Source organism: Podarcis vaucheri (assembly GCF_965113315.1).
Source record: "Podarcis vaucheri genome assembly, chromosome: 3".
Taxonomy (NCBI): domain Eukaryota; kingdom Metazoa; phylum Chordata; class Lepidosauria; order Squamata; family Lacertidae; genus Podarcis; species Podarcis vaucheri.
The window spans coordinates 120,216,555-120,230,475 of record NC_138761.1 but is presented as its reverse complement, the minus strand read 5'-3'; the positions used below and the strand labels follow the sequence as shown (position 1 = coordinate 120,230,475).

At 45.6% G+C, this 13,921-nt stretch overlaps 1 protein-coding gene across 4 annotated transcripts; it reads right to left on the bottom strand.

Moving 5' to 3' along the window:
• Nucleotides 1-259: 259 nt before the first annotated feature.
• Nucleotides 260-13,825, bottom strand: NHLRC3 (NHL repeat containing 3). Of its 4 annotated transcripts, none has more exons than XM_082216473.1 (8): nt 13,675-13,825; nt 12,084-12,191; nt 11,468-11,614; nt 8,692-8,842; nt 7,242-7,442; nt 5,555-5,646; nt 3,382-3,494; nt 260-1,283 (listed from the first exon to the last, which is right to left on the bottom strand). In XM_082216473.1, the coding sequence occupies exons 1-8, from the start codon at nt 13,780-13,782 to the stop codon at nt 1,055-1,057; spliced, it is 1,149 nt and encodes a 382-aa protein (XP_082072599.1). In that variant the 5' UTR covers nt 13,783-13,825; the 3' UTR covers nt 260-1,054. The 4 variants fall into 4 exon arrangements, with proteins under 4 accessions (XP_082072599.1, XP_082072598.1, XP_082072600.1 ...); XM_082216472.1 differs by having other exon boundaries at nt 13,663-13,819; XM_082216474.1 differs by lacking the exon at nt 12,084-12,191 and having other exon boundaries at nt 13,663-13,825.
• Between the last annotated feature and the right edge of the window lie 96 nt (nt 13,826-13,921).

Genomic DNA, 13,921 nt, shown 5'->3' with positions numbered 1-13,921 from the left:
AAGGCAGAAAAGGGGGGGGGGAGGAAACAAGGTGGTGCAGTCAAATCTCTGTTCCCCAGTTGATATATGCATTCACATAAGCTTTTGAGGAATAGTCTTTAGGTGGGACACCAAAGAATTTGAATAGAGGATGAAGCAGCCCTTAAAACGCAGAGGGGCCTCTTCAAATGTTTACAGCACTAGTCTGAACTGGGTGCTTTACAAATAATAAAAAACAATTCCAGGAAAATGGAAGAAAGGTATTTTTAGATTCTGCAAATTTCGTAAGTAATAATAATAATAAATTTTTATTTATACCCCACCCTCCCTGGCCAAACCGGGCTCACACAACAAAGCATACACGCAAAAGTGGGAATGTAAAGAATACCCCAAACAGTAAGAGTAGTCACAACATGACAGTTTGCTTTAGGAGTAAACAAACTTGAATTTCTTGGTCATTTACAAAGCTTCAGAAGTCCCAAGAGAGTTTTAAAAGATACCACTCTGGTGGAAAGCTAACTGAGGCTCCCTAGAGAAAAGCATTGCTAAAAGACCTTGCATTTTCAAACTTGGAGGAGACATTTCCAGATATAAGCATAGTCAAGACTGTTTTGCAGCACAGTCATTTTATAGGATCTTCCCATACAGACCAGACCAGCCTCTTTTTCCTCCATTCACAGGAAAGAAGCAATCAAGCTCCTTAGCTGAGATAATCTGCTACAAATAAACGGAAAATTCTGACTCCATGAAGAAGAATTTTTTCCCAATCACGGGATGACTCATGGAAGCTGCATTAAACTAGTATTTCTAGCAGTTTGTGTGGCGGTAAATTTACTCTTGTCTGATTTAAAATTAGCAGTGCTGATGACACTGACTTAAAAAACAAACAAGTCTATAAAAACCAGCTAACACAAAAATTGCCACCACTTAAAATCCCTGAGATAGGCACAAAAAGTGAAACAAATGTGCACTTCAAATGAACAAAGTTAATCCAAAAGTTATTGTGTTACACAGCCGACAGCAATCCAACAGAGGAAATATTCTGGAAGTCCCTTGTGCCGTGTGAAAGATGCTGTCAGTATAAAGGCACGTACTTCTGTACTTGCTGGGCTCCAATTTCTGCTACATAAATTGCTCCAGTTTTCTTGCTGACATCCACAAGATGGGGCTTAACTTCGCTTGCAAGCTGAATTGTGTCCATCACAACACAGTCCTCAATTGATCCTACCGGTGGGGCAGCCAAGATTGACACCCTGTCAATATTTATATGTGCGACGATCATATACCTTTGATCTGGAGTTAATCTACAGGAGGAAGGGAGGGAGAGAGAGAGAGAAAAGGGGAGAGAGAGACTATTTAAAGAGAATCCTTTAAATCCTATTTAAAATCCTGCAGTATGAATATAATGCACTTTTGCTCACATTTGGGGGGGGGGGGTTTACCTTCTGTTTGCACATCCCTCATGTCACCTGAAAAGTTTATCTAGGGGTCTCCTGATAATCCCAAATTCATCCTACTGGTGTCATCTGGAGGATTTTGTGACCCTTCTGAGCCACTTTTTGGCCAGGGAAGCAGGGTTCAGACAGAACGGGAAACTGTACTTTGTGAAGTGCATCAGCATATTTTATTCTTTGAAACCTATTAAGACTTATTTTTTAAAACAGGGGGGGGGGATGTCATAATCCCACCCTCCATGAATGGCAGCCCCTTCCACTCATCAGGTTCTTTGTCACTAAACTCAAATCTCAACATTCTTAGTTAACAACAAAAAATGTTTTTGCACAACCTGCAAAATTAGACTTTTACACAAGAGACTAAGAAGGTAAAGGGACCCCTGACCATTAGGTCCAGTCGTGACCAACTCTGGGGTTGCGGCGCTCATCTCGCTTTATTGGCCGAGGGAGCCGGCATACAGCTTCCGGGTCATGTGGCCAGCATGACTAAGCCGCTTCTGGCGAACCAGAGCAGCGCACAGAAATGTCGTTGACCTTCCCGCCGGAGCGGTACCTATTTATCTACTTGCGCTTTGACGTGCTTTCAAACTGCTAGGTTGGCAGGAGCAGGGACTGAGCAACGGGAGCTCACCCCGTCGTGGGGATTCAAACTGCCGACCTTCCAATCGGCAAGCCCAAGGCTCAGTGGTTTAACCCACAGTGCCACCCGCGTCCCACACAAGAGACTAGATGGGCACAATCCACCATTAATCAGAATTCATTAGACCCACAGTCATTTCTATGAACACATATCCCAATGAATGAAAGGAAAAGACCACACTTATGTGAGAGCCTCATTCCTATATTTCCAAAGCAGCATGGAATTACCCCATGGGGAAGCAGCTTCCACACAGCTGTGAGTGCAAGTGAACAGAACCAATATTATGCTTGTGTGGGGTAAAATTCTAACGGCTGCAGACTGTTCAAATATGGTGGAAATGCTTGATGAGCAGGATCTAAAGGTGCCCTTCTTTTCACGGAAGGAGTCCTTCAGTTCGCAGAAAGGCCTTTGAGCAAGTGGGGAGGACATTCCTTTTCTCATAAGCCTTAATCAATCAATGGCCTTTTAAACTTTGGGGGGCAATGTTTCCGTTTGTTACTATGGTATCTGTGCTTATTATATTGTATTTTGTGGTTTTTATATGGTATGTATTTTTGTTGTTTTAAACTGCTCAGTGATCCTTGGATGAAGGGTGGTACAGAAATTTAATAAATGATAATAATGATTTTTCACGTATTCCTCATCTTGCACGTAGCTACCCCCCTGCACAAATGCCAGCACCCACTCCTCTGCAGAGTAGATTTCCAAGGGGTACTGTGAAAATCACTTTTCCTCTTCTATTTGCAGATGCCAGGAGCTGCTTCTTCTTGAGCAGAATTCCACTTACAGAATTGCTGGATCTGATCCAAACAGAAGTCAGGCACCCATTAGAAAGCCTAATTTAAGGCTTTGGCAGCTGAATCAAGCTTTTGCATGCCATAACCCTTCCGATAATAAAAGGGCCGCAAAAAAGGCAACATCTACCATCTGTCTAGCATCTGATATTCGTGCAAAGTTATGGAAATACAACATGCAAAATTATTTGGATGGATGCACTAATGAGCCACCTCTCGTCTTTCGAGCCAGATGGATACATTAAGGAAAGCCAGTGTAAAAGTTATATGGCACCACCAAACATACTGGCATTTCCATCTCACTGTTAGGAAGAGATGTATCTCCAATGAACACAGTTGCTCAAACACTGGTACACCCACAGTGCCACGTAAAATGGCTCTAGCACTGGCACTGGAGCTCTTCATCACCTTACAAACAAAAGCGTTCTCCAGAATCAACATGAGCCCTGTTCAGTTGAAAAGTCTCCCCTTCCACCCACCGCCCAGATTTGCATGCAAGGTACAGATACTATACCTGACAGAAGAAGGGCCATCTTGTGTAAAGCAGCTATTCCAACAGCCCAACCATTCCCCTGTGGTTTTCTGAAAAGCCTGGATTCTCCAGTTGGCTCTGTCAGCGACCCATACCTACCGAAAATACAAAATCTGTTCATAGCCATTTTTAAACACTACCTCAGCGATCCTGCATATGCTCTATGATGTTCAATATCACATGAAATAGGGATTTACATGTTGCCATACTGAGCAGGCTGGTATAGGATCTCGCCAACATTACTGAACTCTCCTTAGGGAAGAATCCATACCTGCAGCAAAGCATGTGCTCTTTAATCCTAGCTTCCTGCTAAACATACTTATATGTCGCGGCTTTTGACTGTGGTTGGAAGAAGAACAGCAAACCACTAATGTGGGTCTGCAGGTAATATTAAGCCAAGCCTCCTGGTTTTTTTCTCCCAGAGGCAGGCAGAGCTTGTTCATAGTAAGCCAACGTTTGTTTCAGATTATTTTTTGTTTCTAAGTTTAGAAAACAAAGGAAAATCATAGACATTCCTTCTACATGAAAAATGTACCGTATTTTTCGCCCTATAGGACGCACTTTTTCCCCTCCAAAAATGAAGGGGAAATCTGTGTGCGTCCTATGGGGCGAATGCAGGCTTTTGCTGAAGCCTGGAGAGCGAGAGGGGTCAGTGCGCACCGACCCCTCTCGCTCTCCAGGCTTCAGGAAGACATCCGCAGCCTAGGCAGCCCTGCGGGAGGTCCCACAGGGATGTCTAGACTGCGGATAGCAGCCTGCCGCTCGGCGGGCGGGGCGCCTTGAAGCAGAGCGCCCCTGCGCCAGGCAGACATCCGCAGCGTGGGGAGCCTTGCAGGAGTTCCCCGCAGGGCTCCCCATGTTGCGTATAGCAGCCTGCCGCCCGGCGGGCGGGGCACTCTGATGCAGAGCGCCCCTCGCGCGGGGCAGACATCGGCCAGCCCCACAAGCTCGGAGGACAGCAGGGAGGTGCAGCGCCGCCATCCCGCTGTTCCTCGACCTGGTTCTGTTTCCCCGACCTGCTTTTGGGGGGGAAATAAAGGGAATTTTGTTCCCCTTTATTTCTCCCCAAAAAAACTAGGTGAGTCCTATGGGACGGAGCGTCCTATGGGATGAAAAATACGGTAAGTTTTTCAGTTAAAACGCTGGTCCGGTACATCTCTACAGTACTAACATGGAATCAGGGAAAATGCAGAGAATACTTCACAAAACAGTGCCCTAAAATTCATACCTGGACTTGTTTTGATTAATAGCTGCAGGAGACTTTGTGGATATTTAAGGTATAATTAGAAAAATCTTAATAATTATTCATAAAGGAAACAGCTTATAAGTAAATAAGGATGCCAGAAACAGGATAAAGGAAGTCTTTTATTTGGTTGTTTGTATTGTTGTATATTATGCTTGTTGTTTGTTATGCTTGTGTCTGATGGGGTTGGATTCCTGTGTTGGGGGGGTGGGGGGTTTGTGTTATGTTGTAAATAAAATTTCCAATAAAAATTTATTTTTTAAAAAAATACTAACATGGAATCACTCGTTACTTGGTTTAATTAAAACTCATTGATGAAAAATAGCATGGAATGTTTCATTCACAGGCAAGGAAGGGGTTGGGGGAGAAACATGCCATAAAAGATTGGAGAAAGCCCCAAAACTTTAAAGCACCAGTCCTCAACACTTCCTTGAAAGCTGCAAGTAAATTAAAGGTAAAGGTAAAGGGACCCCTGACCATTAGGTCTAGTCGTGGCCGACTCTGGAGTTGTGGTGCTCATCTCGCTTTACTAGCCGAGGGAGCCAGCGTACAGCTTCCGGGTCATGTGGCCAGCATGACTAAGTCACTTCTGGCGAACCAGAGCAGCGAACGGAAATGCCGTTTACCTTCCCGCTGGAGTGGTACCTATTTATCTACTTGCACTTTGATGTGCTTTCAAACTGCTAGGTTGGCAGGAGCAGGGACCGAGCGACGGGAGCTCACCCCGTCGTGGGTATTCGAACCACTGACCTTCTGATCGGCAAGTCCTAGGTTCTGTGGTTTAACCCACAGTGCCATCCGCATCCCTACGCAAGTAAATTACTGGAAGTTTAAATTCAAGTGAGAAAATTTCAAGCCCTGGTCATGATGGCTATTTATAAAACTATATTACAGCGATCACAGCTACTTTACCCGTCCGACAGCATCCACCGTTACACTGTGTGGGATATTGAACTGTGCAGTGCCAGAACCATTTTCTCCATGCAGCCATAGAGTCTTAAAGTCTGCAGGTAGAAAGGAAGCACCATATATCGCTGTGCGTTTTATAATAAAACATCTGCATTACATCATAATAAGTAAATAAATTTATTTTTATTTATACCACGCCCTTCCCGGTTCAAAAACCGGTCTCAGGGCGGCTAACAACAAATATAAAACATTGATTAAAATGCAACTTAAAAAACATCATAAAACAGCACAGAATACAGCATAAAATGCAGCATCAATATCAATAAAATTCAAAAATTCAGGGGTCATTTTTGGAAAAAAAATACCCCAGTCAATAGACATCGAATGATCACCTGGGCTAAGTGGCCAAGTTGGTCCTACTAGGGCCAGCAAGGAGGTATGTGGATAAGAATTTAAATGTGGGGTCCCAGAAAGGGTTTCTTCATAGAAGAGGAAAGGGAAAAGGGAATAGAGGATCAGGCTAATTCAAATTGAAGGCCAGGCGGAATAGCTCTGTCTTACAGGCCCTGCGGAAGGAGATCAAGTCCTGTAGGGCCCTAGTCTCGTGGGACAGAGCATTCCACCAGGCCGGAGCCGTCACTGAAAAAGCCCTGGCCCTGGTGGAGGATAGTTTGACTTCCTTAGGGCCCGGGACCTTTAAGCTATTATTATTCTTGGACCTTAGGGTCCTCTGCGGGACATACCAGGAGAGACGGTCCCATAAGTTCGAGGGTCCTAGGCCGCATAGGGCTTTAAAGGTCAGCTGACAGCTTTCTAATTCTTTAGTGATTTCAAAAACAGGGTAACTTTCTGTCCTCTTCCTAAAAACAGAGTGGGGGAACATATTCTAAATACTGTAAAACTAAAAACTACCCAGTAAGGATTTGGGCCTTCTCCTACATTTAATAAACAAAAACAAAAAAACACATTTCCTTCTATCATAGTCTGTGGAAGTTCTACCGAAATTTCAAATGCTGCAATTAACAGCATTTAATTTACCCTTAAAGTGTAAACCCATATGGGAAAGACAAAAGACCTCAAGAAATACGGAAATGATAGTCACATAAATTAGGAGAACACAGCAAAAACAAAAACAAACCACTAGCGCAGGCACTGGGAAATTCCCCACCCCCTGGAGGCTATTTTGACATGTGGGTGGAGACACCTACTTGTCTAATATGTCATTATGATACCAGCTCACAATTTCAAACAGGCTGCCCAGCTGACTGGCACTGTCGGCAGGCCTTGCTTGGCCCATTTGCAGGCATTGTACCTGCAAAAAGACATTTCCCTTCTGCATACTAGCTCTGCAGGCCCACAGAGGAAAATATGTCAATTTGCAGGTGTGGTTTGGATCCAAACCACACCTGCAAATGGACTTCAAAGGGACTTGCTATTCAGAGGCCCCACTTGCCAAGGAACAACTGGGAGAGCATTTTAAACTCCCAATTGTTCCTTGGCACCTGTGTCTTTTATGTGCCGCACACCTGACATCACATGTGATGGCAGGTGGGGAGAACTTGTGGAAAATGGGCCGGGGGGCCAAACAAGCTGGGGCTGATTAGGCCTGGTGGCTGGAGGTTCCCTATTGCTGTACATCAAAGCAATTCTGAATGTTGCACGTATAGGCCATTCACATCCATTCACTTACCTGGCGTCAATTTGACCAAGCGGTTGTTCAGTCCTCCATCACCATCTACAATGTAGATGTCTCCGCTTTCTTCCACAAAAATCTCTGCTGGCTGGTCAAACTGCAAGGGATTTGTACCAGAACCTGCTCTACCTGCAGTACCTATGACTTGAAGAAGTTCACCTGAAGGACTATACTGTTTAATTGTGTGTCCATATTCGCCTATATGAAGAAGGAAATAGACATTTTTCAGTAAGATCATATTTTCTCTGTGAACACCATAATTTTAAAAGGAGTGAGATTGTGAAGAATTGGGCAAAAACTGGATGGGACATTAACTGGATTTACTGTTCTCAAGTGTGGAACCTCTGTGCTATGTGAACTGCCCTTGGTCTTCCACTATGAACCTGTTCTTGTTCCTCAGCCTACTGAAACGCCCAGGAAGAAACATCTTCCTCCCTTTTTTAATCACCTGAACTTGTACAAGCTGCAAGATTTGCACAGATGCAGAATTGTATCTTTTAGGATGATGGCCTGGTGGTACTGGGAGCTTTGTGTGGGCTGTACTGTAGTTAAATTTACCATATTTTTCGCCCCATAGGACGCACCGTTTTTTTGGGGGGAAATAAATGAAGAATTTTTTATTTCCCCCCCTGGTGTGCTGCGCTAAGCCCGAAGCTTGGGGCGTGCTGAGCTCAGCGCGCCCCCAGCTTCTGGGTGCCGGCAAGGTCTCCGCTAGCCGTGGGAGAGCCGCGTGGCTCTCCCACGGCTAGCGGAGTGCTGCACTAATCCCGAAGCTTGCGGCATGCGGAGCTCAGCGCACCCCAAGCTTCTGGGTGCCGGCAAGGTCTCCGCTAGCCGTGGGAGAGCCGCACGACTTCGTGCGGCTCTCCCACGGCTAGCGGAGCGTTGCGCTGATCCCGAAGCTTGGGGCGTACGGAGCTCAGCGAGCCCCAAGCTTCTGGGTGCAGGCAAGCTCTCCGCTAGCCCTGGGAGAGCTGGGCCTCCCACGGCTAGCGGATAGCTTCCTGAAGCCTGGAGAGCGAGAGGGGTCAGTGCGCACCGACCCCCCTCGCTCTCCAGGCTTCAGCAAAAGCCTGCATTCGCCCCATAGGACGCACACACATTTCCCCTTCATTTTTGGAAGGGGAAAGTGTGTCCTATAGGGCGAAAAATACGATAACACTCAGTTGGATATCAAGGCCCAAGAACATACAAGAGCAAGCTGCTGAAGGAAGGAACTGCAAGGAGAGGCACATGAACGGTCTGGTTATTTCAATCTGTCTTGCTTCACCTTTGTGTCTTAGAATGGACTGTTGTGTTATTTTTTCATGTTTTATATCATGAGACAGAAAGGAGACAAGTTATTTTGTGAAAAGGCAACCTCTAAAATTTCTGTCTAACTTAAAACATCACAAGCACACTGTTTTGTTTCACTCTGATGTTATTTAGTAATAATCATTCCACATACCAGTTCCAACATCTGTGATCCACACTGAAGTTGCATTGGGTGTGTTCTGCACAAAGATACCATGAGGCATTTCAATGGAAGCATTCCATGCTTGTAAGAAATAGCCATCCTCAGTATAAACTACAACCTTAGGCACATTTTCATCACCTCTCTGTAAAAGTGTATAAAGATAACAGAGAACCAATCAGATCTTGCAGAATGAAATTCCAGAATTTGTTCATAACGTTTCCTTATTGCATATACATACATATGCATATACATATACATATATTCTCACAAATCTTATTAGCTCCGCCAAGTATTGTTATGACTGGTTCACATGCAAGGAAAAAGCTGATCAGTGGCTTCCTTTCACTGAATCTTAATGCATAGGTACAAAAGGATAGTGGATTTTTGTCCTCAGCATAAACAGTGGTACCTCAGGTCAAGTACTTAATTTGTTCCGGAGGTCCGTTCTTAACCTGAAACTGTTCTTAACGTGAAGCACCACTTTAGCTAATGGGGCCTCCTGCTGCTGCCACACCACCGGAGCATGATTTCTGTTCTCATCCTGAAGGAAAGTTCTTAACCCAAGGTACTATTTCTGAGTTAATGGAGTCTGTAACCTGAAGCGTATGTAACCTGAGGTACTACTGTACTGCAACCAAACAGCTGTCTTTAGCCCCCTCTCAACTGTCACCTAGTAAAAGGCATTAGTCCATCAGGCTATGTGAATTGCCTCCATCCCAAAGATCATTCTAAGAACTGTAGGAAATGATGCACGAACGTGATTTCTCTCCCTCCCCATCTCTTTTTCCTTGTGTGCCATGTATTGTAGATTATAAGCCTAAAGATCATTGTAAAGCCACTCTCATAGCCTTTTTGACTAAAGTATGGAGTAAAAGTGTTTAACCTAGATGGTCATGGCATAACACAAAAGTGGACAGAGTACAATCACAGTGAAGCTTTCCCCATAATCGTACTTCCATACGAGAAAAGGCATAACCTGTTGAAATTCTGCCTTGAAAATAAAACACAAGAAAGAAAAGTGCATTAAAGATAAGGGGAAACAGAAGTTCTTTAGGACCCTATTGCCTGCCCATCAAACAACTCACTCATCAGTTGCAGCTCTGATTTCACTTACTGGCTAAAACCACTGACAGGCAGGAGGAGCCAGGCTTGATTATTTCACAGAAATCACTTAGACAGTTATCTTCCCATTTTGCTTCAGAGTTTTCTTTTTAAGAGGGCAAGAAACTTACTTTTTTTAAATGAAAGCCCAGAGTCTGGGGCCCCTCCCTGGGGGCACCAATGAAGGCTTTTGCTGGCTCATCAGGTTGGCAATCCCTGATCTAAGGTACTGTTGAGGAAAAGATGCTGCAAGTTGTTTTTTGTGTGTGTGTGTGTGTGTTTTTAAGAAAGCAAAGAGACAGGATATGCAGGCTAGAAGAGAAGGTTTCTAGGAAGATCAGGGATACAAGAGATCAAGCAGAGTCTGGGTGTGAGAAACCGAACAAAGAACTGGCAGAAAGGCAAAGGGAAGGGTCTGACAGAATGCAGCCACCTTATGGAATAGAACTAATGTGCAGCAGATAGGCAGGGCAAGTATAGAGGAACTGTGGCACATTTAAAAGCCTTTCTTGATTTTGCAGCCAGATCTACAGAAAAAGGAAAGCTGAACTCTCAGCCTCTGAATCCATTTAGAGCAACCAAGCTTTGCTAAACATAATGCCATGAGAATAAAAGCACAATTTCTAGTACAAAGACACTGCCCAGCATTTCCTAAACTGGAAAGAAAATGGTCATTAATGGAGATATCCTAGTGACTTGCTGATGTCATCTACTTAAAATAATTGTGGCTTTCTTCACTGGCACTGTTATAACGAACAATCTTAAGGTAAAGGGGCCCCTGACCATTAGGTCCAGTCGTGACCGACTCTGGGGTTGCGGCGCTCATCTCGCTTTATTGGCCGAGGGAGCCAGCGTACAGCTTCTGGGTCATGCGGCCAGCATGACTAAGCCACTTCTGGCGAACCAGAGCAACACACGGAAACGCCGTTTACCTTCCCACTGGAGCGGTACCTATTTATCTACTTGCACTTTTTCTGCTTTCAAACTGCTAGGTGGGCAGGAGCAGGGACCGAGCAACGGGAGCTCATCCCGTCGCAGGGATTCGAACCCCCAACCTTCTGATCAGCAAGTCCTAGGCTCTGTGGTTTAACCCACAGCGCCACCCGCGTCCCTTTAATGAACAATCTTAGTCAACCATAAAGACTGAAAAGTGGAGTGTAAAGGGGAAATGTTGGAAAGGGAATGGCAATTGGCTCCCTATTCTAGCATTAGTCTTCTAAGCTCCGGAGTAAACATAATATGAATGTTAAAATAGCATGCCAAGTTATGGAACTTTTTGAAGAAAAGATGGTATTTTATAGCGAAAGAAGCAACAGCATTCATTTACTCCTTTAGGTAGCTCTTGCCACTACACTTTTTTGGGGGAGGCATTCTTTTTTTCAGTATGGAAAAAGTTCATCCACACTGGAAAAAAGTCATGTGAATGTCTGCTCCTCACAAAGCTCTCCTCAACACCGGAAAGCATGTCTGCTTCCTTACAGGTCCACATGCATTCAGCAAGGGAAAATATAAAGAGAAATGTGAACTTTTCTGACACTGAAGGATAAGCCTCCACCCAGTATTCTGTGCAAGAGTTCCTAGTCTGGTTGCTGTAAAAACAGGAACTTCTAACAATCAAAGCTACACACTGGACAACTCTGCTGGTCAGAATAATGTCTTTTCTTACCTGTCCCACGTATACTAATCCATTGACGTCATCCACAGCAACACAAAACGTCTGACCAGCAAAAGGAATCAAAGGCCAGTTTACATCAAGCTTGTAGAGTGGCTTCTCTCTTCTCCAGAGAGGGAAGAAAGTCAACTCACTTAACACCTTAAAAATAAATGGCAAAAAAAAAAAAAAAAATACTGTTAAATGAGCCATCTCCAGAGAGCAGTATTTAACATTTATCCATCACATTTTTTATCTCATCCTTGTTCTAAGCACTGCATGCCTGAGGTTTTCCCATTTTTGTTCTCATCGCAACTCTGTGAGGTAGGATAGGCTGACAAGCAGCGATCAGAGGCACCATGTCTCTGAGTATCAGCTCCTGGAGAGTGGGACTGCCCTCATATCTTGCTTGTAGACTTTTCACAGGCCTATGGTTGGCCACTGTGGGAAATAGGATGGACTAAACAGGGCACTTGCGTCCTTTGGAGCATGGATAATCATGTCCAGGCTACTGTGGTTAGGAGTGGGTTGCAGCTGGCAAACCAGTCAAGCTGGTGAAATGTGCTTCAAGCTACAGAAACCATTTAGGCCTCCAAAGGTGAGCTCAGAAGTAAAACTCCAAACTGCAAACCTCATTGCCATGCATCAACAGAACCTCCATCTTGCCTGGATTGATCTTCTGTTTACTGGCCCTTACCCACTCCATTATTGATTCCAGACATTGGTTCCATAATTTCATCTAGATTTAATGAAGAAGAGAAGCAGAACTGGTCATCACCAATGTACTGATGATGACGACACCACATTCCAAATCCCTAGATAATTTCATTTACAGGTTTTGTAATACGGACTATTGTATAGTCTGCAGGGCCAGCCCACCCATGAGGCAAGGTGAGGTGACTGCCTTAGGTGGCAGGATCCACAGGGGCAACAGATCCCAATGTAGATCTTTATGCCCCGCCCCTTGTTCCTGATGTAAATCTTCACTCACCCCTTGTTCCCTAGTGCGGACTGAGATGCCCTTTTTGTGGTTCGTCTCAGGGCCGGTTCAGACAGAACAAATATCCTCCAAACATGGCTTGGTTTCCCATGGACTTGGATAATAATAATAATAATAATAATAATAATAATAATTTATTTATACCCTGCCTATCTGGCTGAGTTTCCCCAGCCACTCTGGGCGGCTTCGAATCAAGTGTTAAAAACAGTACAGCATTAAATATTAAAAACTTCCCTAAACAGGGCTGCCTTCAGATGTCTTTTAAAGATAAGATAGCTGCTTATTTCCTTCACATCTGAAGGGAGGGCGTTCCACAGGGCGGGTGCCACTACCGAGAAGGATCTCTGCCTGGTTCCCTGTAGCCTCACTTCTCACAATGAGGGAACCGCCAGAAGGCGCTGGATCTGCTCAGAAACGTACTGGGAGCCAATGCAGATCTCTCAGGACCGGTGTTACGTGCTGTTATGTGGTCTCAGCGGCCACTCCCAGTCACCAGTCTAGCTGCCGCATTCTGGATTAGTTGTAGTTTCCGGGTCACCTATGTTTCCGAGCACAATTCAAAGTGTTGGTGCTGACCTTTAAAGCCCAAAATGGCCTCAGTCCTGTATACCTGAAGGAGCGTCTCCACCCCCATCGTTCTGCCCGGACACTGAGGTCCAGCGCCAAGGGCCTTCTGGCGGTTCCCTCCCTGCGAGAAGCCAAGTTACAGGGAACCAGGCAGAGGGCCTTCTCGGTAGTGGCGCCCGCCCTGTCGAACGCCCTCCCACCAGATGTCAAAGAGAACAACAACTACCAGACTTTTAGAAGACATCTGAAGGCAGCCCTGTTTAGGGAAGCTTTTAATGTTTAATAGGTTATTGTATTTTAGTGCTTTGTTGGAAGCCGCCCAGAGTGGCTGGGGGAACCCAGCCAGATGGGCGGGGTACAAATAATAATAATAATAATAATAATAATAATAATAATAATTATAGCTAGGGATGATGGGAGTTGTAGTCCAAAACAACAACAGCTAGAGACCCAACTTTGCGAAACCTTGGATTAGTTCCTCACAGATGTGTGCATATTCACACAGCACACGGCTGTGAAGGGAAAGGGCCGCGCCCCCCCCCCGACCCTGGGCGTCACTCCCTCAGCCTGGCCCACCTCACAGGGCTGTTGTGACACACGGGACCCTGCTAAGCGCGGGCGCGGAGGGCGGGCCGTTCTGTACCTGCCAACCCACCTGCACCTCAGACCCCGCCGTGTACAGACTGATCAGCAGCACGAGCGAGGCGGCCCCTCCGAGGCCCGCCAAAAGGCGGCAGAGCCGGGGATAGCGGCGGGCGGCCATCGAGGAGGAGCCTCCGCGGGCACGAGCCGAGCCGCCGCCGCCCCCCGCCACCAGAGCGAGCGAGGGAGGGAGGCGCGCACAGTTCGGGACGGCGCAAAGCTCCTTGGGAGGTGGAGTCCCCCCGTCGCTCAGAGCAAGG

Coding starts and splice junctions, on each gene's coding strand:
- NHLRC3 (XM_082216472.1), bottom strand. CDS start 13,782: ATGGCCGCCCGCCGCTATCCCCGGCTCTGCCGCCTTTTGGCGGGCCTC. Junction 12,192..13,662: donor AGGTGCAGGTGGGTTGGCAG/GTACAGAACGGC, acceptor CATTAAATCTAG/ATGAAATTATGGAACCAATG. Junction 5,647..7,241: donor CTTGGTCAAATTGACGCCAG/GTAAGTGAATGG, acceptor TTCTACCTGCAG/ACTTTAAGACTCTATGGCTG.